The 26,630-nt window shown below is 40.9% G+C and overlaps 1 protein-coding gene across 1 annotated transcript; it reads left to right on the top strand.

Annotated features, from left to right (window-relative positions):
* The first annotated feature begins 1,084 nt into the window (after positions 1 to 1,084).
* Positions 1,085 to 25,907, top strand: LOC131266600 (protein Wnt-5). The gene is made up of 10 exons (XM_058269184.1): positions 1,085 to 1,123; positions 2,692 to 3,027; positions 8,636 to 10,694; positions 10,852 to 10,936; positions 19,492 to 19,672; positions 21,527 to 21,782; positions 22,054 to 22,233; positions 22,578 to 22,680; positions 24,462 to 24,629; positions 24,695 to 25,907. The coding sequence occupies exons 2-10, from the start codon at positions 2,879 to 2,881 to the stop codon at positions 24,880 to 24,882; spliced, it is 3,369 nt and encodes a 1,122-aa protein (XP_058125167.1). The 5' UTR covers positions 1,085 to 1,123; positions 2,692 to 2,878; the 3' UTR covers positions 24,883 to 25,907.
* Positions 25,908 to 26,630: the final 723 nt, after the last annotated feature.

Raw genomic sequence — 26,630 nt, 5'->3', positions numbered from 1 at the left:
TAAACCGCCGGCAACATTGGCTTTGGCGTAGTAATTCCAGCCTCGTGTTTTCCTCGTTACTACAGCCCCACAAGTTCTAATTAGACTCCTAGTGGCTTCTGCAGAATCGTAGAAAACCGTTGGTTGATACTGGGTGCCACATTGGGTCGCAATCTTACAATAACCATTTTGAATAGATGACACGATAAAATCGAGTTTAATGTTTCCATCTCCCAATGATAAACCCGCAAAAGACGAAGTTTTTCAAAAAATTACGAAAACTTAGAAGACTATTGAACTATCTGCACATTTTTGCAAAGTTTTCATTAAAAACTGGGAATGGTTTCAAAACGCCATATTTGCACCGTAGACATACTTCTTGAAGCGCAAATACTTTTGCAATCAATTGTAAACTAGATTTAAGAAAAACGTAAAATTTTTATTAGAACAGATTTTTTTTATTTTATTAGTTCTTGGACACACGGTGAAAATGAAGGTAACAGTATAATATGGTGAGTGAGCAATATCCGAGCATAAATAATTGAATTCCTTTTAAACTACTGGTTTAAATGCTATTAACCATTGTTTACTAGTAGGAAAAATTTATTAGAAATGGTTTATTAACTTTAAGGTATCGTTGATATCGTAAGTCGTCAACAAAAACTGCAGATCTCAAACCTCAGACCGCAGAGGGAGAGGTAAAACAATTCTTCTTCTCTCGAGTTAAAAGTCCTCTCTGTTTTGTAAATTCCCCATGTAACGAAACGCTGTGATTGGATGACGAACCGGTATTCTCCGATCCGAGGATAGGTAATTTCGACCTTGATGCGCAAAAGCCTTCGGCTGTATTCCTCTGAAGGTCATTTCACCGGTAATTAAAGCTCATCGGAAGCGGGGAGGAGAATTGAATAGCTATAGCTGTCTCACTCTCATAAAGTAAGTAAATTTTCTCAAAACATAGAACAGATGGTAAAATCAGTTCTTGAACAAAGTTGTGTGCATTGAAAAGACCTTTCAGTTGAGGGGTCAATTACAAAAATCGGTCACTGGAGTAGAAAGTTTCAAACGAACTGGCTATCGCCGCCAAAACCTGACATCTAGAGGGTTGCTGTCTCTTTTCCACACGATTATTTAGGAACGTAACGTATCCCTCCACTTCAGCATAGCTCTTTCATTCAGTACTGATCCATTCGCGGCGCCGTGAGCACACACGTTCCTGTCCGTTTGCTTGTCAGTCGGTCGGAATCAATTCGTCTTCTGTTTTTGTGGTGCCGTTGTGTATGCTCGTCGACGGGGCCCAATTTGTAAACAGCCAGCATACACCGATCGTTTACCGTGCGCCTCTCGGACGGGACGAGTTGGGCGTCTTTGTACGTGTGTGTTTACAATTTTGCTTTGACTCGCTGCTGGATCGGCAGCTAAGCTTGCAAGTGAAACAAAAAGGAGTAAAAATAAATGAAAAAATAACCGACAAAGCTCCGCAGCGGAAGGATGTGAGCTTCACACCAGTGCAGTGCCAAGATTCAGTGCGTCCAGATCCCGACGGCGTTACTTTGAAGGTAGTCATGCTTTCCGGTGTGGTTGACACGTTTAACGATACAGTTTCCCCGTGACAGTCATCATACCCGTGTCGGTGGTTCTGTTAACGAGTGTAAAACCACGTGAAAAAGAGAAATAACACCGGGGAGTGTTGCTTTTCAAACCCCTTTGATGAAGTGGTCGTTGTCACGGAAACGGAAGAGCAGACCCAGAGATGCGAGCGCAGAGTAGACGTTTTACCCGGCGTAGTTGAACGGAATGGAATCAAACAGAAATGACCGTCGTGCAAACAGGTTAGAGTCGGTCCGGTTGGTGTAGTGACGAATTCTACCCATTCTACTCTCATCTTGTACGTTTGTGTGGACCACGACATCAGAGGAGCGACAGTGAAAAAAAACAGCGATTTAGACCTGAACACAATTTTGTGGACGACTCCATTTGTAGTAAAGTAGTGAAACCAAAAATTGGGTCCATAGAAATAGGGCGATAGAATTGCGCAAGCCTGCGGAAAGATCGCCATACCTGACGGATTTGGGGTCGTAGTTTGTGGCCCTCACGGTTTATGAATGTAAAACAAACGCCAAAGAGGGAGAGAGAGAGAGAGAAAGAGAGTGCAGCAAGCTAAGATCGCGAAATTGTGTGTGTGTATTAGTGCAGCAATGCAGATCATGTAAAACCGATTTGTGAGCCCCAGCTGGCGATGATCGTTGTTAGAAGTGTCATAATTGTTTCGAGTTCATTAACTCTAAGCAGTTTATCTACCTACGAATGGTTCTGCAGTTTTACAGTAACAAATAAGCAATTTGAAGGGGTCTCTCGAAAATGTTTCATTTTTCCTAAACTGACATGTTTGTAAACGAAATACCGATACTGACCGTTTAAATTAGTGTTCATTACCTGCACAAACATGGGATGGAAGAGTAAAACGGAATCTACCGTCGAAGAGAATAGCCGAATCAAACGATGATTTCAAACTCGAGCTGTCGTTGATGATGTTTATATTCAACCCCGCAGTGATCGTTCAGCGAGTAGAAGGAGTTTCTGTTTTCGGTGTAACATTTCCTACCCGATTTCTCACGGGAGCGGTCGACGGTAGAAGATAAACAAAAACAACTGCTGTTAGTAGTTCTGAAAATAACAGTCTGCAAAACGCTCCCCTCTCAGGTGATGTAGTATGCACGTGCGTGTACCATGTATGATGCACTGTTCAGAAACACGTGCGATGGAGCAGCTTCGGCGTGAAGAAGTGGTGTTGTTCATAAGTGCAAAATAGAAAAAAAGGAGGAGAAAGAAGGGTTACTTTGAGTGATTCATTAATTCGTGTCACGAAAACTGTGTCTAAAACAGTCCCAGGCCAGCAATGAAGCGGTCGGCAGAAAAGTGCTTCACAATGGCATCTGGTGAGAGTTGTCGTAATTGGATTATTGTGCTCTGTATTGGCACGTTCATATTCTCTTCAAGCAGCGATGCCTTGGGTGCTGCACCAGGACAAGGACTACCGACCTGGATGTAAGTATGAAAAGATGTTCTGTTGTAGTGCTAGAAGGCGATGTTGAGGTTCTATTGCACTGTCGTTTCCATTGCAATAAGTTATGTGTTTAAATGTTATGCAGATCATACGGGTACAGATGAGTTGAAAAGTTATAATAGATATAATAGATTTACTTACTTATTTTCAAAAAACAAGATGGTTGCAGAGGTTCAAATTATGTACCAGTGATATGAAGCAGAAGTCACAGTCAGCGGCTAAAACAAAGTTCTCGATGTCACAACAGCTACTAGCAATCGTTGGGGTGTTCAAGTATTCAGATAAAATTTACCAATGTTGCGGGAAGGCAAATATTTTCCTGGGATCGTATGATTGTTGTTGATAGACTCACTGTTCGTTTGAGGAATGAAATAAAAGTAACAACAAATGTTTATTTTTGCCATCGTTCCATTGTGCCAGTATCTGGTTGCGGTTTCAAAGTTAGCAAAACTTAAACAAATGACGGAATCCCACGAATCTGAACACCGTTCCAGGGCTCAAATGAAATGCGTATGTGTGCGAAATTGTATGCACATTGGCATAAAAAGTAATGCAAACTAAAAACATACATCTGGCGCGTTATGAGAAGAGTCATAAAGTCTCGATTGGAAATGGTAGGAAAAGGAAATCTGATTCTGTTTACAGAGTCAAGATTTGTTAAGACGGATAGATGCTCGATTACGATTAAATTACAAATTTTCAAATATATATTTGAGCTGGTACAGTTTATCTGCAAATATTGTATTAAAAAACTATAATTTACGAACATTTCAGTACGCAGACTACCATCTTTCGAATGGCAACCACAAATAGAAAGGTGTGTTAACCGAAACAGAACTGCGAAGCTTTTCCGAACATCAATATTTTGACTTAAACTACTCGGAAAGCGGACCATCGCAATGTATAGAACACGTAACACTCATCGTTTGTAACCGACAATCGTTCTATTTAAAGTCGATTTATAAAATTCCGAGCAGAACGTCTTACACGGATGAGCGGTAAGGGTAATGATGGACGTCCCTGGTTCCGGCTCCAGACGACTGTGTCATGTGCGCGGAGGTGTAATTTAGACAAATTCCAGCTAGCAAGTGTTTAAAACCGTGCGGAGGTGTCGCAAGCATCCTTTGTGCGTAACCGGAAAGCGCAATATGAGCGAAGAAAGTGAAATAAATTGGCTATAAGTAGCACTGGTGCCTGCTTCGGACGTGTCATGAATGAAGTTAATTTTCTACAACATCAGAATGAGCTAGCTTTTTGTAGGTTTACTTTTATTCCTCCTTCCGTCAAAGCAAGGGTGACTGAACGCCTTGTCCTTCGTGCACGTATGGTTGACCGTGTGTGGGTTTGTATTCGCTTTTTAAATGTTTTAATCACATAGGAAACATTCAATTATGTCTGACGAAGGTTGTAATACAATTACATAATGAAATAAAACGCAATTGCAGTCTTGTAGAAGGTCCTAGGGGTGCTTTTACCGCTAGGCAATTGCATGCACGGCGACAAGAACGCTATTTCCGGCGGAATGGTATCGGGGCCGACCTACCTTTACCGTCCCCGTCCCTCGTCATAGTGGTCGTATTCAATTTCGTTGGAGCCTAATGATTGGGTATGAATCCTTTCCCAGATACGTACACAAACACGCGAGTACAGGCAATATACAAAAAACATTCGTCCAGGGACACGCATCAAGATTCACGTGACGGTTTGGAAAACCCACATCAAACCGATGCCCGCGTTTTCCCTGCGTTTTGGCCCGAGAGCTAAAGGACGTCTTTTGGGAGCGCCCCGGGTTTCGTCGGGAGGGTTGCTACCACCACCTTAAAGGATCGGGGTGAACTGGGCCGGTACGCTCGCTTTGTGGACGGTTCGGTCGGGCTGCTCGATTCGGGAACATGATATCGGTAATCCGCTTTCTTTAGTTGGATCCGAACAATGGGCTTCCGAAATCAGTGGCAACAGCTGGCTGACTGGCTGGCAATAGTTTGGAGTGGCCTCCGATTTGATTCAGAATGGCAAGTCAAGCATCACGTCTTGCCTGGAAAGGGGTTATGCGCACTTCGCATATACGCTTTCGCCTTCTGCACGGTCGCTGTCACCGCCAATAGTGTGCGGACGGACCGGTGGGTTATTATGTCCATCACTCCGTGACACAATACTTTCTCCCTGTGACGAGTTGATGACTCTGGATGACGATGTGCCAGGGGTCGCAGGGCGCTTCGGAAAAGGGTGCCACCGAAATGTGTCGATCTTGGGACACATTACACAATCACGTACAATGTCGAATAATGCATGCGCATTTAGAAGTGCAAAGAATAATACTGCTGTCGTTCTCTGCATCGTTCCAGTTGAATGCATTTAATGTTCTATTGTGGGGCGATTATTTTATCAATGGTTTAGTCAAACTTTGTTTACTGGTTTATTTTTATTTACGACAATTTAAGGGAAGAAATTCGGATGTTGCTTTAGTGATACATATATTCCTGTTCGTCGAATATATAGTTGCATAGTTAGAACAAAATTATACTTTCTTAAACATTTTCTGGAATCTCAAACAGGCAGTGGGTTTGTATGTGTGCGATACGATCTCTTCATTTAAGAAAAGAACCTGCAGAAGCAGGCGAAGGCATTGCAATTATGAAACCAACGTTGTTCTACGTTTAGTTCAGTTTAGTTTGTGGTATTTTTCTTGCATAAACATATTGATGCGATTATGTCAGTTATGAAGTAACAGCGATCTAACTTGCAACTAGAATGAATATATTAATTTTTCGAATTTTTTTTTATTTTTTCTGACTTAACCAAAAATCAAATTTAATTTCGTTTTATGTGACACATACCACAAAGTAATAAGAAAATATTTGTAGGTGCTATATTTTCTTCTAGACCTTTAATTCAAGCTATCTTGCCTGTACAAGAAGCTTCTGACAATTGACCTTTCTTGTAATCGATTTGCTCATTCTAGTTTGATTTCCGGATATTGCAACATTAAAAAACCTTACTGAATAGCAAAATATTATCGTGAGAATAAATTACCTGTCTTGAATAATGATTTATTTTGATATCAAGATCAATACATCGCCAAAAGGCCTTTTTTATATATTTTTAGAAAATTGTGATATGCATTCTTCACAACACTTCAAATTTGCAGTCTTGTATCTTCATTGCGTTGAGAAAAACATACACTTATTAAGAGCCTTTCTTCACAAAAAATTCTGTTCGTCGAAAGCATACCAAATTTTCAACGGCAGATGCGTTATTCAAATTATTTTGCTACACGATCGTACTATTCGTTTTTTTTTTCTTTGAAATTGTATCAAGGGTTTGAGTTTGTTTGATCAACCCCGAGGTGGTTTACAGGAGATAAGTATGACGAGGGCTGTTTACTTTTCCAGGCCAAAATTGTCTTTCATAAAGAACTGTTTAAGAGCATGCCGGATGGTTCTTGAATAAAGCTCTACCAGAGATAGGTCATGTACCGGGAAAAGGTACTGACTGATCGAATCGTTATAAGCTTAAAAGTAAACCTTAAAAATCTAACCGTTCCTATGCCGCAACGGGGTGGAGATAACCCTGCCGCCTTGCTGCCCTCTGGTGAAGGCGTCCCTTAGTCCCGATTCGGGCGGGATTCATTAGTTCGCTTACCCTTATCCGTGTTTCAGGGAAAGTTTTAATGGTATGTGCATAACGCTTCCCATCTGGGAGAATGGATACGATTTTTATGGCCTCACCAGCACCGGTGACGAGATTTTCCTACACTGTCTAGTCTGTCCCAACGTCCGGTAACATCTTCCAAACAGCGCTACGAAGGAGCAGCCGGAAAGTTAAAAATATGATAATAGGCACTTGATTTTATTATGATGCCTCTTGAGTGGTGAGGCCCATAAGTGATAGAGGTGAGAAAAATTTATGTATTATAGTTATTAATTTCATTGACCCAGCTTACACGGTTCGGTGATTATGGCGGTACGTTGTTAATAGTCAACCATTTGTTTGAAAATCAAAGAAAAAGGCATCGGTGGTAGATATTTGCATCACAAAGTCGATGACAAATGGCATTTAGGTGCGGCTACGGCTAGTGGGTTCGTGAGTAAGGCCATGATACCGAAAACACCTCCCTTTTCTGGGTTAATCCTTCTAAGCTCAACTTAGGGTGGCTAAAATGTGAGAGGATAAATTGTCTGTTGTCCAGAGATGCTGGTTCTTGGGCTATATGTTGGTGTTAGTATTACATTGTAGCACAAACCCAAGCTATAGCATGGCTGTAACATCGAGTGTTTTAAGCACTCGTTTTAGTAATACGTGAAAGAATCGTTCATGGAAAGTGAATCGTGTGTATTTAAAAAACTGTGTAAAAGATGCGATCGTTTAAGCAAGTATATTGTACAAAATGGGACGGTCAATTAAATAACTACGTGGATTTACCCGAATAATGAGTGTAATATGTTGTGCTCAATGGTGTTTTCTATAGCATTCAGAGCAGCATCCGTACAATTAATTCGTGTAATCGGTTTTCCAATGGTGGTGAATGATGAGACACGGTTAGATAGCTAAGACCGCTCGTTTATTCTTCAATCCTCCTTTTGAGCAGATTATAGCTGTACTGGGGATTTGGTGCCTTAAAACTTATGAGAATATCATTTTTTTTTTTGCATTGACGTTTGTATTTTTGTTTTTCAGACGTTTATGAATGGTCTTAAAGATTTTTGTTATTAGTGTCAGTGTGTCTTTTTTTACTTCACTTGTTACACGACCAAATTTCATATATTAGTAACAAACAGCAAAATGTTGAAAATATTTTGATTGCTCAAGCGACATTCGGAAGGTACAGTTTCACTCTTTCGATTGGTATATAATTCTTGTATGCACATCACTGTGCTAGGGTTAGACAAAATTAGTCGGGCTGGAGAGAACCTCGCGTAAAAATGAGATCTGCATAGCTGACACAGTCACCAAAAGTTTAATCATTTTAAGATGAAAAATTAACTCCACAAATCATACAAAAAATCTTTATCAGATAAGAGCTTAATTTGAAAGGACTAAAAATACAAAAGTTAAACCTGGTACGATTCACAGAAATATGCGAATTGAAACAGTAAAAAAATGCTAAATCTTTGATGAATGTGCAGGTCTAACTCAATCACAAAGTCTTTTTATTTGTTTTTCGAGTTATAACGGAGATTGAGACCCAAACAAAGTAAAGACCGTATTTGCATCAAATTTACGCACTAGTATAATAAGTGTTAAGCTTATTTTACTCTCTATCGACTAAACTAAACATGTGTGTAAAATGTAAAATATGCTCGGAGTGTAAGTTTAATTAAACTAAACAATTTATTGGTATCAATATGGAGACTTAGAATTTAAGTAATTTGTTTTGTCATACACTCTTTCCGATGCCTTATAGCACTTTTTTACTTTAACTGATAACCTGCCTAAAATCATTTTATCTAAACGGAAATACAAATGCCAATATTGTATGTCTCAGGGTACTGTTTTTACTAGTTGGATGTTATTAAAACTGTACACAATTTATACGATTATGACTACAGCATCGATGGAATATGTACTGACTGTAATTTATTTTTCCAGATCACTTGGGATAAAATCACCGTTCGTTGTGTTCCGCTCCGAGCATGAAGTGCTGTCGAACAACAGCGTTTTGCTAAATCTAACCGAAATAAGGAACAAATTGAAAGCCGTACAAAACCTAGACCACTTCATCCGACCCATCGACAGCAGCAGCAGTAGTCGCAGGGAGCTAACCACCGGGGGGAAGGGTGGTGAAGGGACGCTCAGGCACGTCAGCGGTACAGAGCCACCGACGGTACCCCCCGCCGCACCCCCCGTGTTCAGTGCCGAGAGTGCGTTCAGCGGAAGAAATGTGTCGATAACTTTCCTAACCACGGTGGCTCCGTCGTTCGTGAACCACTTCGAGAAGACCTCCAGAGGCGGCGGTGTCCTGAGCCGGCCAACGGCAGCGATGGGCCAACATTCTGCGCCTAGTGTGATCGGCACGGCAGACCACATGATATCGGATGACGATGGCGGCAGTAAAAAGGAGCGCAAGTACATCATTCCCCTCGCGCTGAAAACATCCACGAATGAGAAGGAGAAAACCTCATCCGTATTCCACGGGTCATCTACTAATATCGATGACCTGAAACGGCACATTTTGATGTTGCAAAATCTCACCCAATCGGATAAAAACTTCCAGAGCAAGTTCGTGGTGTTTCCCTCGCTGCAGAAGAACGGAACGACGCCCGGTCCGACGCCATCGGTAGCAGCAAACCCGTCGATAGCTGGCATCCCGAACACCGATCCGCAGCGCCAGTTGGCAATGGCAACGGGACTCCCGACACCGTCGAGGGGTGAGGTGTCGCAGAAGGAGTATCGCAACGTGCCCATCCCAGGCCGTGGCCGGGCAGCGATGGGAGAGAAAAACAGTTCCAGTCAACAAGCGACGATGCGCACGGCGGGCTACGGTGCCACTGCTAGCGGATCGATCAACGTGCCAAAGAAAGCGTTTCCCGAAGCACACGACATACTTTCCGATAGGAAGGACGCCGCGGTTGGCGAGGCGTCCGGGGGCCTGCAAATGTACAAGACGGAAAAAATCACAATTGTGCCCCAAGTATTCCTGCAGAACGATCAAACAAGTGAAACTGTCAGCGATAAGGAGGAGAACTTGGGTGAACCTGTCGCTAAAGTTGTTTCCGTGCCCGCTGGTGGTAAAACGATAGTTCCCATCGAGCAAGAAAATCCGACGCTGTTGAGAACACGTGCAACCAAGAGAAAAAACGCCGCACGAAGGACCAGCCATAAATCAGTGACCTCAGCCAGCATTAGTGCCGAAGGAAGCAACCAAACTGGCCTCATGAGAAGTAGTACCGTTTCTGCTGGTGGCAATAGCAAGAAGTTGGTGAACTTGAAGGCAGACGGGCAGCAATGGGTGCCGAGCGATGGACAGCTGGTCAATGGTACCACTGTACCGCTTGTGGCTGGTTCTGGAGGTCGGAAAGGCGAAGGCAAGAAAAAACGCAAAAATGGCCGTCGGCGGGGAGACGGTGTTGGCGGACGGAAGCAAACTGTCAAGAGCAACGACGAAAGCGAACTACCGAAAACTGTAATATTGAATGACGATGCTTCAATACAAATTGACGGTAACGATCGCCAAGATGCGGGACGCGACAAGGACCATGCCGCCAAGTTGCAGCAACACGGTCCTGGCATCTCCGGAAGTCGAAAGTGGAATCCGTCTTCTCGAGTGCGGCGAAACGACTTCGGGGGAAGACAACAAGTGACCGGCAAGCAACAGCAGCAGCACCAGCAGCAGTATTACGCCACAAATGGGCGAACGTACCCGATTGGGAAGGGCGAACGCCATGATAGCCGAATGATGACCGGATCCCTGGAATCTCTCTTTGTTTCGGAAGCCAGCGGAGCCGAGGCATCCAGCGAATACAACAATAGAAACCAGGGGGACCACCGCAATCGAACGTCCGGTGATGGCATCGAGAAGGATATTGTAGATTTGAATCCGGATCTATGCTACACGCTCGGTGCCCTTAGCAGCGGACAGCAGAAACTGTGCTCCCAGCACACGAGCATCATGCCCGCCATAAGCCGAGGAGCACGTGCAGCGATACAGGTGAGCAGCATGCTTTTGTATGCGACCTTCTATTCGTGGCCCGGGGGCACCGGAATGCATGGTACTCGTGGTGGTAGATTGCTATGTTCCGACGCCATCGCTACAGAGTTTACTACATTTACTACATCATCCCCTCTTCTGTACCTTTCACACAAAGGAATGCAAACATCAATTCCGGAATCGTCGATGGAATTGCAGTATCGTCGATGATGATACCGTTTTCGGCCCAATATCGAATATAGGTGAGTACAAACATTTACAATGATAAGGATTTAGGGTTTTCACCGGACTGGATTGCGATAATTGGATTGCTTACGTGTATCACTCGAGGCTGGCGATCAGTAACACGAGGAATAAATTGAAAACTCGAGATTGTTTCGTGTTAATAGACTAACGTGTTAGGTTGTTTAGAAAATTCTTTGAAACATTTCTTTGCCATATTGAGCAGATGGTTGGCTAAAATGAAATAATTTGTGTAACCATTTCTTGTCTAATAGAAATTACATATAGTTTTTCCCCCGACAGAGCTATCTCTTGTAATCAAATTATTAACTACTATGTATTTTACTACATCTCAAAACAGAATCAAAATTATACTAAAAAATTACGTTTCCCTTTACGTACATTGTTATTCCTATCGTAGAGTCCAGGGTAGTCTGGGATTCGAACAAACCCCTTAGAAGGGGTTCATTAGGGCGCACGGCTTGATTTTCTTAACTTAGTTTGAAATAAAAATTCTAAATATTAGTTTAAGATTGTTTTGAACTTTTGGTATAGCGATCTAGCGAGGGCTAGTTTTGTTTAAGTGAATACGTATTTTTGTCTTCATAAATAGACTCGTCCCAGGATTTCTTCTAATATTAATAGTTCACAAAAATTACTTAAAGTTTATCAACAAACTATCCTAGATTAATTTGAAACTAATTTTAGCATAATAGAAAAATTCAAAACTAAAAGTAAAATCAACATTCCAAGGAAGAGAACTTTCCGGAGTCTCGCAGTGTTATGTTAAGCTTTCGACGTGCGTCAAGAAAACGAAGATGTAACGTAAACTAAGAATGTGTACTAACAATCTAAGAAATCTGTAAGAACCATCCAGCTTGTTCCTACATTTTTTCCCTGGAGAATTATTCTCCTCCCGAACTGTTCGAACTATCGAACAAGCAAATAGGTTTCAAACTCATGCTTCAAGCTTTAAAATAACAACTAGTATATGCTATCTAAGATACAAGAATTTCAACAGAACTAAGGATATTTCGCACTCCAAAATCATACAGTCCCAGATGGTAAAACTCATACAAAGGTTTAAAAGGTTTTAAGTGAAATCAGTCAAGAACGACTTGGGCTGAATTCGCTAAACCACGAACGCTTTCGACGGAAAAGTTCGGGTCCCTGTAATGGGGCCTTGTTCTTCAAACACTTCCTTTGAAGTCCACTCTTATTTTCGTTGGCGTTCATCTCTCAGTCATATTTAATTAGCCTTGGTTCACAGAATACACGATAACAGATTGAATTGTGTAGATAGTGTCAAAACAGTTTGCTTGGAATTATTATCATTTGGAATTGGCTTCTGATCTAAAAAGATTCGCATTTCCATCCCTTGAGACACACTGTAGGCTTTATTTAGGGTTGCAGCTCTGTGCTGAACAAGATTAGTGAGTATGTTTAAGAGGTGTCAACTTTTAAACTTCTTGGAACATGAACGTTGATTTGTTTAGTTTGCTTAGAAAACTTGGCTGAGTAAAAATTTATCTTTTATTACAAGCAATGTCCTTTATTAGATATTTTATAGTACAAAGACTTAGGCATTGAGGTTCGTGTAGAATAAATTAAAATAACGCTAGGAATAAATACGATCTCCATTACGTATGATATCGTTCGCTCCAACTGAAAAATGGTTATCGTTGGAAGAAATGTGTACAAATAGTGCGTATGAGGTTAAAAATATGTATTAAAAGTTGCAACGTATGCGTATGAACAACGTTTGCAAAAAAAAGGCCATGACTAATTGCACAGCTAGCATGCTGGTGGTATTATACATACATACGTACGTGCTCTTGGGTAGCATCAACCCTCCAACTGAGGCTGCCTGATACCATATCCCTGTTCCTTCGAAAATGTTCCGCTACATTAGCAGCCAGTAGAACGGCGGTATGAGGGTACCCGAGGAGACCTCGTCGATGTTCAGCTGTTACACAATTTTACCATAAGTCCGTAACGAATTTCCGATTTTCCATACATAAAATGGCGTGACCGGTGCGATGAAACTGGCACAGGAAAAGCTGAAACAGGCCTCTCTTGGCCGGACCATGGTGGCCGCTGCAAAGTGAAGGATACCCTCCCTAGGACGCAATCTCGTTTGATAGCGGTAGAACAGTCATGCCAGGCACCTATTGCTTGCATGTGGTCGAATTATCATAGAGCCTATTGTTGAATATCACGGTGAAAACGCGACAGGCTGAAGGGACGACCTGGGAAAGGCGTAGGACAAATTCGTCGACCTACGGCACCCGTTCATATTTTCCCCTCTATCACGCAGCGGGTGCATATCCAGGATTCGGGGGAATGAGAAAAGATGCTTTGACTCTCGGTTGAAGAAATCGGTCTGCTCGGGAGACCAAAAGCTCGATAAAGAGAAAGAACGTCGTTACTCGAGAAGCGGTGAACGATGAAAGTAATATAACACGGGGCGAGCACGAAAGACTGAACGCTTCTTTCTCCCTGGAAGACGTATTGCTGTGGTGGCCGCTCGACTGACACTGCAACAGGTGGTCAATTAGTGGCGGAATCACGTTGCTGGAAAGAATCGGTGTCAGCCAGAGGGTAAACGCATAAGGTTGTCGAAGACGTCAGAGAGCCCGGGACAAAGCGTGCTTTGTGGCCAGATTTTATCTCGAACGTCTCCCAAGCTGGATCGTATTGTGCTTCCTTCCATCGCTAGGTTCCTCCAACGCAACGAAAGTGATAAAAAAACGTGGCAATCGATTTCGTGATTTCGATGCTTATTTTTACGCATACGGGGGCAGTGAGTGGCGGGCTCGATTTTTCCCGATTGTAGCGGTGCCCTTCCCATCTCATCCAACGATTGACTGTGGCTTGGGGGTTGCCGATTCATTACAAATTTTAATGAGGCTGGGTTTAGTTACTCTAATATTCAATTAATAAGATAGAAGAAAGCGGAATAGCTAAGCGACGTCATGCGGCAAAAAATGCGGTTTTACCCAGCCCCAAGGATTTGCTACAGTGATGACCACTTAAACATCACAAGGTAAAATTTCAAGTGTTGTTGATTTGAAAATAGTACATTTAAAATTTGGTGGCTACTTTTATAAGTAAACCCGTTGCACAAAGTACTTATTGTAAGAAATAAAATGTATTATACAAACATCGTGTAAAGTAATACTATAACAAAATTTAAGTTAAACAGCGCTTCCTCATAGTTATGTTGTAATAGACAAAATTTAAAATGTTCAACAGTTGCATAGCACATTGTGATTTCACGATATTCACAATTTCAGCACGCAGTGATTCACTGTGGGCTGGAGGTAATACCATTTTTCCAACAACCAACATTGGCAGCCGGACCAATTGGGAAAGAAGTAATGTTGCTGCTTGAAAACAAACGGCTCGCTTTCTCTCCATTCCCCTGCGGCGGCATAACTCCTCACCCACCAGCCATGTTCTGGCTACGTACGAAGGTTTGAATCGTTTCGCAAAAGTATTCGAGGCAAGTTCATCAAAAAATGGTTAATAATGTATCAACATTGCATAGAATTATACAAATTTAATGAACTCTAAGGAAAACCCGCCCGAATGAACGAAGCGCCGCATGGCGTCCTAGTCCTGTTAGCCGTGTTGCGGTGTATGTGTACTGGACGTGGTGGCACGAGCGATGCTGACGGTGCACCGCGAGGAGAACGGGAAATTGTAAAGCAAAGAAAATCTGTACCGACGGAAGCACCGACCGCAGCTAGCCAAACCCACTCGCCCGGAAAAACCGTTCCCGTTCGTCTTCGAAAATGAGATGAACTTCATTACGCATACAAAAGACACACACAATAACCGGCAGTATGGTCTTTCGCCAGTTCTGTACCGTCCTTTCGCTCGTTCGTTCGTTCACTCGTTGGGTTGGTTGGTTTCGTAGTGGAGTTCCTCTTTTAACATGCTCGGGAAAAGAATTTCCCAGGATACCACGCGGGAGCTGATGGCGCAACGATCAGCAGGCAACGGAGGCGGATAAATTGTCGTTATCAGCGCAAAACCATCCCCACAAATTGCCGCAAGGAGTGGAGCCAGCAGACATACAGACTGTATGCTCGGTTACGATGATGGAATTTAGTTAGTTAATAATACCGGCTTCTCTTGTTCCCCTGACGAAATGGCGATAGTCTTGGCAGTGGTGAAAATATGTTTACAAAATCAAATACGAACCAACCGCGCACGTTAAAGAGTGACCAGATTTATAATCCAATCTCCGGCAGTCCTGAAAAAGAGAGTCAATATTTACTTCAAGCGAACAGGAGGAAGCACGGAGATAAGCAATGGGAATTGGGAGTACCGAAGGGTGCGAAAATCCGTAATAACCCATTAAATATTTACTGGTACGAAGTTTTTGTCTGCTTTCGTATTCGGTTGAAAACTTGTCATGTTATCGGTAGCAAAAGAACGTTATGTATGTTATGGTTTACTGTTTGGTAAAGCAAATGGAACAATCAAAGTTACGATCAGAAAAATCCTGTAGCATTGTCAACATGAAACCGTTTAACAGTTCGTAACAACTCATGCTAAAGAAACTAGTGCATGTTTTATTGAAAAACAAAAATAGTTTGAAAACATTCTACTACAGTTAAATAAACAAGTTTATTCGTTTACACGTTCGGAAATAATATTAATAATGCTGTTAAGACAATTAACAAAACATCAAAAAACATTTCATTACACTTTAACTCAAAGTGCAGCTCAAAGTTGGCCAATAGTTGACCATTGTTGAATTTCTACGAAGGTCCATGTTTTCCCCCAATGACGGTTTTTAATATATATGTATGAAAATTGGCAGCTCGATCGATCGGATTAATTCGATCGAAGACCGTGCTAAGGCTGAATGTCTCAAAGGGGACAAAAAAACTTCAATAAGTTTGCATATGTAAGTGCAATTTGAAATTAAATCATTTCCTTAATATGGTGAAATCAAATAAATAAAGCTGTACTTGTAGTCAATGCTAGTAAAATTAATTTATTCATTTATAATTTATTACAAACTGCCAGTTAAGTTACATTTGGAAGCACATACGGCCGACCAGGCGGTAAAGTGTATCCATATTGGATAACAACACCACCCGCCTCGGCTTTCATCTTTCCATAACAAGATGATTAAAACATGAATCGCTTCCAGCGTTGAAGGATTTTAGGCACAGCGTATAGTATAGCGTATAGCTATACACTGCGCCCCAAAATGATAGCTTCACCTAGTTTTTTCTATGCAGGGCATTTTCTACCGAGCATATAATTTGTTTCTAAAAATACACAAATATTTTTTAGTAAACAATGACTACTTTGTATAAATATTGTTGAAAAAAACGAATGAACAATCCCTTTTGTACCAAGAAACTAAAATCAGTGGTGTCCCAAAATGAGAGCCTCACTTAGGATTTTGATTAAATTATCAACAAAAATAGCATAAATGGATTCAAAAGTCATAATTTATCTATCAGTGGGTCCCCCATTACGATTTCTTGCTTGGAAAATTCTTGATGGCATGATCTCCGATAATTTTTCTAACGTATTTACTGATAAGGAACGCCAAGCAGTTCGGATAGCAAGTTTAAGCTCCTATATGGTCTCGTAATGTCTCCCATCTTCATAAATCTCTTGAACTAGCCTTCCACAAACAGTTTCTATTGGATTTAGGTCGGGGGAAACGGCTGGCTTGTTTCGATACTCGATCGTGCATGGTGAGTTCTTTCACCAACATTTTCTTGCTTAAAAATGAGCTGTTGAGCGTTGTGATTTTCCAGATAAAGCTTTAAATGATTGTCCAGGATGTCGATAAACATATTGTTGTTCATACGTGATGGTAGGGGTGGATGGGGTAATACGCACCCCTTAAGGAAAACTATAAAATTTTCTAACAACTTGGCTCTTGATGGTTGATTTTATGACTGAATCACCTTTATGAATCCTAAAGGTTCAAACTATTTACCAGTTCAGGAATGGTTGTTTTTTTTGCAAAGAAAAACGTAATTTTTTCAGTTTTGAAAAAGTTCAATTTTTGATCGATCTGTATCTGGTTGAGGCAAAACGCACCTTTGCTAGGGGTAATACGCACCACAACAAAGAGGCAATACGTACCACAACAAAGAGGCAGCATAGACCGTCAAATAAAGATAGTTTGTTTACAAACTGGTGCATTTTACCCCGACATACTGGGTGCATATTGCCCCCATTCATAGTTGAACACATTTTCAACTAAATTATGAGTAAATCTGCATACTTTCCGAAATTTTCATGAACAGTCTCAAGCACTGATTCTTAATTCACTAAATTTCGTATTCCTCGTGGGTAAATATCGGTTTTTGCACTTAATATTCCTTAGCGGAATGGTACGTCACATTATAACAAAAACTGTCTGAGCTGAGAATGATTTTGTTTTGCGTTTATTTCGCGTTTCTGTTGATGTAGAGCTATCAAACTCACAGTGTGACCATATTTTAGTTTGATCTTACAGGGCGATTACTTTTTACGCGTCCAAAACTCGTTTTTCAAGGGAAATGGGAAAGGGTGCGTATTGCCTCAGGGGTGCGTATTACCCCAGCCACCCCTATAATCGCCAATTCACTTGTTGGAAACTGTTCCAACGTTGTGCAAGCAAAGAAAGAAACAAGAAATTTGTTAGGGACCGCTGTGGTGCGGAACCAAAAAATTAGTCTTTATTTTACAGGTAATGTTTGCACAATCGCTCATCGCGCCCAAACGTGCCCTATTTATAGCCTCCTGCCGGCGAAGCCGACGCCAAGGGTCATCGCTACTCTCGATCAGCCGATCCGTCAGCTGATCGATGAAGTTCCCTTTTGGCTTATCACTATCATCAGGCTGCCTGTTCTTAGCCGAATTGACAGCTGGCGTTAGAAACAAAAGTGTTTCTAACATCACTTCTACTAAGACCACTGAACGCAGCCCAAATTATGACCGATTCACCTTCAAAATTGCGACTAGAGAAAAAAACGTGGGTAACGTCTTAAATCTCTCCGGTAATGGATGTTTCCATCCGGTCCATCAAGATTGAACATTTTTTCATCATTATAATCCACCTAACATGAATTATTATAACAATACTACAAAGTGACAACTTACGTTTCTCCACCCATTCTTCCATGTCATATGTTCTGTAGCAAACTCCAATCTAGCGACTTTTTGGTGAAGTTTGAGGGCAGAAACTTTCTTCATGGACTCTCTTACAATATCAGAACATGAATTCAAAGCTCGCAACACAGCATTTTTGTGCACATTCAACCAGAAATCGTTTTTTGTCCTACGGCAACCTTTGGTTGAATCGAAAGCAACTTAAAAAATCCTCCGATTATCACGCAAGGAAAGATTTTGAAGACGACCAGGAGTCTTCTGAAGCCCATATTAACTGGAATCTTTTACATAATCGTTAATGACGTTTGTGGATCTATTTATTAGCACACCACTCTCATGGTTTGACTTGCCATTAAAGCGAAAAGCATCAATTTGACTTTTTCCTCGTTCCTAGAGTTGTTAAGTAAGAAGTAAGAGAACTTAAAAATTACTTTTGGCAACTGATGACGTGGCTAGGAACTGGGTTGCTTTGTTAATTTGAATGATTTTTGAAATGAGGCTATCATTATGGGACACTCCATTTTTAAATTTTTTGACCAAAATGTTATAATTAAACTTTTTTTCTGATAAATTAGAAGTGAAAAACATTTCTTTTAGATTAAGAAATATGTTTCTGTCGTTTATTTTACCTTGCGATCATTTAAAATAGCATATGAGTGAAAAAATTGGGTGAGGCTATCATTTTGGGGTGCAGTGTAGTAGCGTATAGTTACAATACAATTATTTTATGATTCTATTAGAAGTGATATTCCTAGAATTGAATACTAAAGAAATTGCTCCATGGTCAGCGACTGATACATGATTATAGTAAACTTTGGTCAAATGAGGAAACATTTTTTGTTTTACAAAAATTTTACTAATCTTCCAGGAGAGATTTTTACCGCAATCAGCAAGTATACTATAATTTAACCACAAGGTGGACAAAAAATTTGTAAGTTTTGCACTTTAAAAACGATTTCATTGTGGTCTATAATCAATCGAGAATCAGCTGATGGACTGATATAAATTCTAAGTTCAATGATTAATACAAAAAAAAGGTTTAATGATTACACAAAATAGTATCTCGATTATGCGGTCGGATTGCCTGCTGTTTAATGCAGTCTGTATTTTTTTTTATTTCTAGTTTTACGTGCCGTATTGTAGAAGTCAAGAATGTACAAATAGTTTAACAGGTTCTTTTAGTTTCTTTTTAACCCTACAAACATTTCAGGAAGTAACAAAAGCTAAGACCAGTCTTTGACACCTCCTTACTCTTGTTAATTGTCCTATAAGTGAAAACAACCAGTCTGCTCATCGGTATATGTATATGTTGCCAAACTTTCCGGGGATCTGGTCGAGGGAAGAAAGATTAATTATTTTATGGAATCTTTGGGGAGAAAATTGGAAATAAACGCAGGAGGATACATTGGATTAACTAAAAGATACTCTCTGTTTTCAGGTTCCCCCGAAATGGCTTTTGTGTACGCAATGGCAGCGGCTGCAGCCTCCAGCTTCATTGCCCGGGCTTGTCGCGATGGGCAGCTGGCCTCCTGCGGATGTTCCCGAAGCAGCCGGCCGTCGAAGCTGAACGAGGATTGGACCTGGGGTGGCTGCGGTGACGATATGGAATTCGGGTACAAGTAAGTAGGGAGGACTCTTCAGTCTGTTGCTGGCAGGCGGACAACTCAAGCCCAGCAGTGCCATAGCCCCGGTCTACCTGACGCGTACGCAATACGTGTGAATGTTTCTGCGCATAGTTAGCCATCGTCAGCCTTTCCGAACAGAACGTGGCAATGGCGTCTGGCCGTTCCTGGGGTCGACCAGGGAACTCCACTATGTTGGTGCATGTGGCGTAGTATGTTATAATTCAAAAACACCCGATGACACTCGATGTCGGCAACAGTGGCATTTTGATCATGTTTTGCATAAAACCCGACACAGATTTACATACGGCGGTTATTATGGCGGTACATCAGAGGCGGGTAGGGTCACCGATTCAGTTCCTAAGCACCCGGGAGGGTACGATCCGCCCGGGGGCCTTTTTTCAGCTACCAGCCAAACCCTGCCTGTGGCGAACGCTGAGAAGTGTTGCTAATTGTGGGCGATTAAAGGCCATTTTTGGCAGTTGCCGGTCGACTGGGGAGGAATTTCGGTCGTTGCAGGCTATTTGTATGCACGATTGTTACCACCCTACTTTGCCATATGCTCGGATGACACGTACGCGCGACCAGAGGGGGTCGGGATTGTCGGGTAGGCAAAGGCACGAAGAGGAATAAGAATATGGTTGCTGTCGAAACGACAATCTGTTACAACAAGGGCCACTACCGCGTATACGTGTCGTGTGATGCGACGAAAATGCAAGAGGTCATAAATTTGTTCATTAAATCGGCATTACTGCTAAAGTCTGCACCTAAGTAGGCAATGATCTTCTGCGTACTGAGATTGTCCCTTCTGGTAGCACCGGCAATGTGTTGTCATAGCTTTGTAGAATCAAAACTATATGGCAGTTTTTAGACGCAGTGCGGTCGATTTAGCCATATGTGGTTTCAGTTTTAAATATGGTGATGGAATAACAATATAAAGTATAAACACCTACAGTTTGTATGGTAAGCACACAATTCTTAAACGTGGTTTTTAATCACAAGTAGCATAGCAGTGGGACATAAAGCGACATTCCAGTACCAAGCAACAATAACAAATATCACTACTGTTATAAATATTACTAGACGGTAACTTTACTTTCGAGAAAGAATACCATTGTTTACCGTTTGGCATTTAGTCATATGGAACATTATAGGAACTACTATTCGATAACGATATCAATTGGAGCTCCACTATACATTGTACAGTAATAGCTGAAACTAGCAAAACTATTCTATTTGATAACGAATAAAAGCCATGCAGTTGAACATTTCAGGTAAAAGACTTTTTTTTTGTTCGTTATTTTGGTAAAAACTTTGCTTGGGTATGCCAAGGTATTTATTTGTGCATCTTGTACAACAAATACTATCTTCAGGGTAAAAAGCCAAGTTTTTCTTGCGTAAATTAACTTATTTGTTAGGTGATTTCTGCAGATAAGAACTGTTGAGAAATGCTGTTTGTCTTTCATTATGCTTTTTTATGCAGCTATTCTGTAATATGAGTCACAATACGTTTGGAGAGCCAAAAAAAAACGAAACAACTTCGCGGGAACGATGGTACGAAGTATTCGAAATCAGCTCCACTACATACGGTCGGATGTTCGGTTTTGCAACGTTGGCCTTTCTTTTATATCTACACACGGCCCAGATTGGTTGGGCATCAAAAATATGACAAATGGCACTTTTTACATCTCTCTTGGAGCTGCGGAATGCTTGGTGGCAACCATTTTTGGGCTATGTTTCTTTTCCAAGTTTTCTATTGGCCCTTAGTTCGATATCGTCGGTTTGTTTTGTGTTCGTTTTTATTGATGTTCTTTTATCATGCCGATGTTCTTTTATCGTTTTCATCTTCAGGTTTACGCAAACATTCATAGACATCCGGGAAAAGGAGAAAAAACGAGGCACACGTGGGTTGGTCTCGATACCGGCCAAATATCCGAAAATAATCGAACGTCTGCTGGATGCGCTGAACGATACGACCAAAACCGGCGGAATGCTCAACGAAACCGACACAATCGTCCGACCCGACGATCTGGAAAAACTGCAGGACAAAATTGCTAAGGAGATCGCCAATTCGAATCTCAATCCCAAAGAAATCAGCGACCTACAGGTAAGGGCACATGGGAGAGGGGATGGCACGCAGCTCAAATAGTCAAAAGGGCGGATAGCTGGTATATTAGGAAAGGGAAAACAGCTTCCAGTGAAGTTGTGACGCGAACGATTGCTCGGGAGGAGGTGCGCCCTTTACTACCAAACAAAGGTGGCCACAATGTTAAGCTGGCAGTCGTTGTGGATGTATGTCGGTGGTACTGGTTTAACATTCAAAGGTCTCATATGCTATTTTCCGTTTTCTCTTTCCCATCTTTTGTGATTATGATTAGGAGCGGATTAACAAGGAAATCACCAACTCCGAGGTATTCAACCTGAAAAACGTCAACATCTATGATAAATTGAAAAAGATATTCAGAAAACCCGAGAAAACACTCAACGGAGTACAGTTTAGTGCGTCGGCCAAGGCACGAGCCCTGATGAATTTGCATAATAATGAAGCTGGTCGAAGGGTAAGCAAAACGCAACATTCAACATCTTGTCGGTTGTGCCTTAGGGTATGGTAATGTCATGGGGAAGTCGGGACGAAAGTTGGCAAGAGTTGTTCCGGTGGGGCTTTAAGCTTACCGATGTTTTCCTTATTCTCAGCCAATATGTGATTTAAAATGGTCGTCGCTGTGGGAAGATTTTGTGTACCTGTTTTCACAAGTCGCTGAATATTTCAAACGACCGGCTGTTTATAAACGGAGCATTTTCGTATTGCCTGAACTCCTCTCAATATATTGATTCTGAAGCAGAATATAGATAAAATTATTTTACAATATGTTTTAACCATTGCCTCCCATATGTTTCGTAGGCCGTCATTAAAAAGTCACGCATCATCTGTAAATGTCACGGAGTTTCCGGATCCTGTAGTTTGATAACCTGTTGGCAGCAGTTATCATCAATAAGAGAAATAGGTGAGTGCAATTGTTTCATTTCTTTACTTCCGAACGTGCATAGCAAAAAACAAGTATCACTCAATCTGATATAGCTTTGCTCTTACGTTGGTTTGAAAGCCGCCACACCTCATCACTAAAAACATGCTTTCCAAGAGCAATCCATACATTAAAATATAGGTTAACGCTAAAAATATGGATATATAAAACATTGATAAAATAACAAAAATACTGACTATGCTGGAGCCACAAAGCTGCCATGGCTTGATAAAACTCAATCGTATACCACTTACGGTTGGCTGAGGTTTCGCCAACGTTATCTTTTGACCGATATTTATTTGTTTATTATTGTTGTTAATTATTATGTACAATTCAACGGACAGAACAGAGCCCCAATGAGAATCTAAAACTAAAAACTAGTGTAGACGCATGTGAACAGACTTTAAAAACAAACACATAAAAAATTATGTGACAAATAAACATAAAAAAAATTCGGGTCCATTGCTAGGCGTAACTTAACACGTTGCGTACCAAGCGTTTTAGCACAATTTTTAGTACAATTTTTTACATAATAATTTGTTTATAATATTTGTTAAACCGATTGTTTTCGAAGGCCAAGCAAAAACTTAGCGTCCCAAAAAATTTATATAAAATATGAAAATAATTTGAATGTTGCATTTTCATTTATTTATGGGTTAAAAACTTTTTAGAACTAGAACTGCTGTCACCCATATTTGGGTGACGCGGTACGGAACGTGTTAAAGGGATTAGCGCGTTATCACAGAAATTGAAAGCGTAGTTAGCTCGATTAAAAGTATTGCTCATAGCGTATATTGGAGCAAACTAGAAATAAAGCAAATTTGTTGTTGGAGGTTGATCTTAGAAATTCCGAATTACGAAGCTGTCTAAAAGGTGCGTTGAACTAGTTCTAGCAGGTTTGGGGCATCAATCTCACCCTGAATCAGTTTACCAGTAAACATTGTCTGTGCTATCAGTCGTCGTTTTTTCAATGTTTGCAGTCCTAAAAGAAGGCAACGCGAGTGATAGGAAGGGTATGGATCTGAGTTTCATCTGGAAGCGATCGTATCGCCAATCTCGTAAACCTTTTCTGAGCGTTCTCAATCCTATCTTGCCAAAATTTGAAGTGCGGAAACCATATTACACTATTGAATTCCAGAATAGAGCGAACTAAACTAACATACAACGTTTTAAGACATATTGGGTCATTAAATTCTTTCGTGTTTCTAAGGACTCCTAGAGTCTTATTTGCTTCAGTTGTAATATCATTATAGTGGTCGTAAAAAGTAAGCTTACTATCTAGAATAACGTCTAAGTCACGAATCGAATTTCTTCTGTGGCTTTGGTTCTATGAAACGACACATTAAGTTGATTCCAATCACACCAAAGACTTAGATTGTTGAGAGAACCCTGTAGTCGAGAACAATCCCTGAAATCTGATACTTCACTATAGAGTTTGTGGACATCAACGTAAAGCAGCACAGACACATTATGACAAACCGTACACGCGTAATTGACGAATAGAACAAATAACAGCGGACCTAAATTGCCACTTTGTGGAACTCCACAGAGAGACTAGTGAAGGGTTGCGACAGAGTTTCATTAAGTTTTACCAGCTTTAGTGATTATCAGAATTGGCCAAGCTTCTCGAGGTGTTGAGGACAACTAGAGTGAAATGAATTAATTACACAGGATAAATATTTAATTGATTAACTGGTTTGTACCGGCTGTGCGACTTGTAACCTAACAAACACTAACCTTATGATAATGATCTCTTTTCCCAGGTGACTTTTTACGGGAAAAGTACGACGAAGCTACACAGGTGAAGGTCAACAAGCGAGGACGGTTACAGGTGAAAGATCCGCGGTACCAAATTCCCTCCGCACTGGATCTGATCTATCTGGACGAAAGCCCCGATTGGTGTCGCATAAATCGTCAACTTAAGTGGCAAGGTAAAAAGTAGCAAAAGATCGCATAACTGCAGAAAACACTTCCTAACTTCCATCCTCTCCTTCAGGGACGCACGGCCGGGTGTGTAACAAGACATCAACCGGTTTGGACGGCTGTTCGATTCTATGTTGCGGCCGTGGATACAACACGAAAAAGATCATCGTTAAAGAGCGCTGCAACTGCAAATTCCAGTGGTGCTGTCAGGTCAAGTGCGAGATTTGCACACGCAGCATCGAGGAGTACACCTGTAAATAGTGAAACTAAATTATTATGAAGAAATTGGTTATTTTGTGGACAACAAGGCAGTGTAGGCAAAGTACCAAATTAAAACGTCATGAGAAGTTCTCAATCGCAGCTCAAGCTTACTGTATGCATCCAGCAAACAGTATCGAAAATATGTGATTTTCCTTCGAGCGATAATAACTACTACTCAGTTGGTCAATTTTACAGTGTGACTTTGAATTTCCCTTTGAGTACGTGATAATAAGTAGGTGGTTGTAGGATTATACTCCTCCGAAGAGTCCTACCCTTTTTCCATTTCATCATGACCGATTTTTCATCAACAGTTGTATATAGCAGTTATGTCAGTGAATGTTTAAGATATGATACACAAGTAGAATCAGCAGTATTATTAGATACAGTTTTACTTAAACTTATATTTATGCTTCCCACGCACTTAAACTCGTGGAAGAGATTGGTGTAACGTGTGGGACGTCGTCCGGCAAATACTAGTATCTCCAAAAATGAGATGATCCGTGCGAAAGATAGATGGTTATACATTTATTGGGCTGGCGAGCTCCCATCTCCAGTTGGATTAGGTTGGTCTAGTTTGCCTTTCATAAATACAAATCTTGTTGTAGATATCACATTTAAATATTAGCACAGCTTGTGAGCATGAAAATGGGCGATTCAATCTTAATATGTTCTACCTACCATATTGTGAATCTGCCGTTAGATTTTGAACGTATTCTTCAAATTACATTTTTAGATGTATCTTTGAGGCATGAATTTGTGTGTGCATACATACACAAACCCACACATACACTCTCATGATAATACGTAGTCAGGAAAACCCATGCGCTCCTTCATAAAGTTCAAGATGTGTAACGGCAAGGGACACATTGCAAACTGAAGAAATCATATGCCATCGAACGACTAATCTACCTATTTTTAGTGTTAATGCACTATTGGAAGTGAACTTCTTTGTATCGCAGGCATCTTTGAATTGTTAACATTCATAGAGTACTAGTAAACAGAAAACTAATAAAGATTGTATTGAAAAAATAACACTAATTTCCTCTTTTATTGAAGCATCTTTATTTTCCTGGGTCATATATTCAAATGAATTGTATGCATTAAACAGTACTCTTGGTCATGCCTGTCCCGTTAGGGGCTTACGAGACTTGTTTCCCTGTTGTACGTGGATAATCAGTCTTCTCTTGTACAGGGGAGCGTCCGGTCTCGGTTGGGATTCGAACTCACACCGTCAACATTGGCGCTCATGGGCCGATTTTCTTACCGGCGCTACCGCTCGGCTGTCGCGGACCCCCGAAATGCTGCCTATTCCTTTTAGTTTTAGAAACTGAGTATTTTCATTGAAAACGTATATTTTCCAAAGCAAAAAACGTAATAATCCCTACTACTGGTAGGGATTTTGGTGTATAGCACTAGCTTTTAATAGTCATGAATAAATTAGCTTTAATGCTAATTTTAAGCTATTCATAGTTTATCAACGCCGATTATGTGTTTGCAATAAGGTTTCGTTATCTCTTTCCCACATAGGAAATTTACACCGGAACTTTTCGTCTTTAAAAAAAGAGAATTTAAAATTAAAAAGTTATAAAAAAAACCGCCATTGTTTTTAATAGTGATACTTGGTTTTTAAAGCTTTGTTCAAGTAACCTTGGTCGCAAGGTAAATGTTTTTATCGACTCAATCAAGGTTACTGGAGCGAAGCAATACTTCTATCCAGCGTTCAACTTGAGTAAACTTAAATCAATTAC

The sequence above is a fragment of the Anopheles coustani genome, chromosome 2, assembly GCF_943734705.1.
Source record: "Anopheles coustani chromosome 2, idAnoCousDA_361_x.2, whole genome shotgun sequence".
NCBI classification, from domain to species: Eukaryota; Metazoa; Arthropoda; class Insecta; order Diptera; family Culicidae; genus Anopheles; species Anopheles coustani.
Note: the sequence above shows the minus strand (reverse complement) of the source record. Positions and strands in the feature narration are given on the sequence as shown.

Bases quoted from the DNA above. Each gene is read 5' to 3' on its own strand.
- LOC131266600 (XM_058269184.1), top strand. From the start codon at position 2,879: ATGAAGCGGTCGGCAGAAAAGTGCTTCACAATGGCATCTGGTGAGAGT. The intron at 19,673-21,526 runs GTAAGTAGGGAG...TTTCATCTTCAG, and splicing joins GATATGGAATTCGGGTACAA to GTTTACGCAAACATTCATAG. The intron at 24,630-24,694 runs GTAAAAAGTAGC...CCTCTCCTTCAG, and splicing joins TCGTCAACTTAAGTGGCAAG to GGACGCACGGCCGGGTGTGT.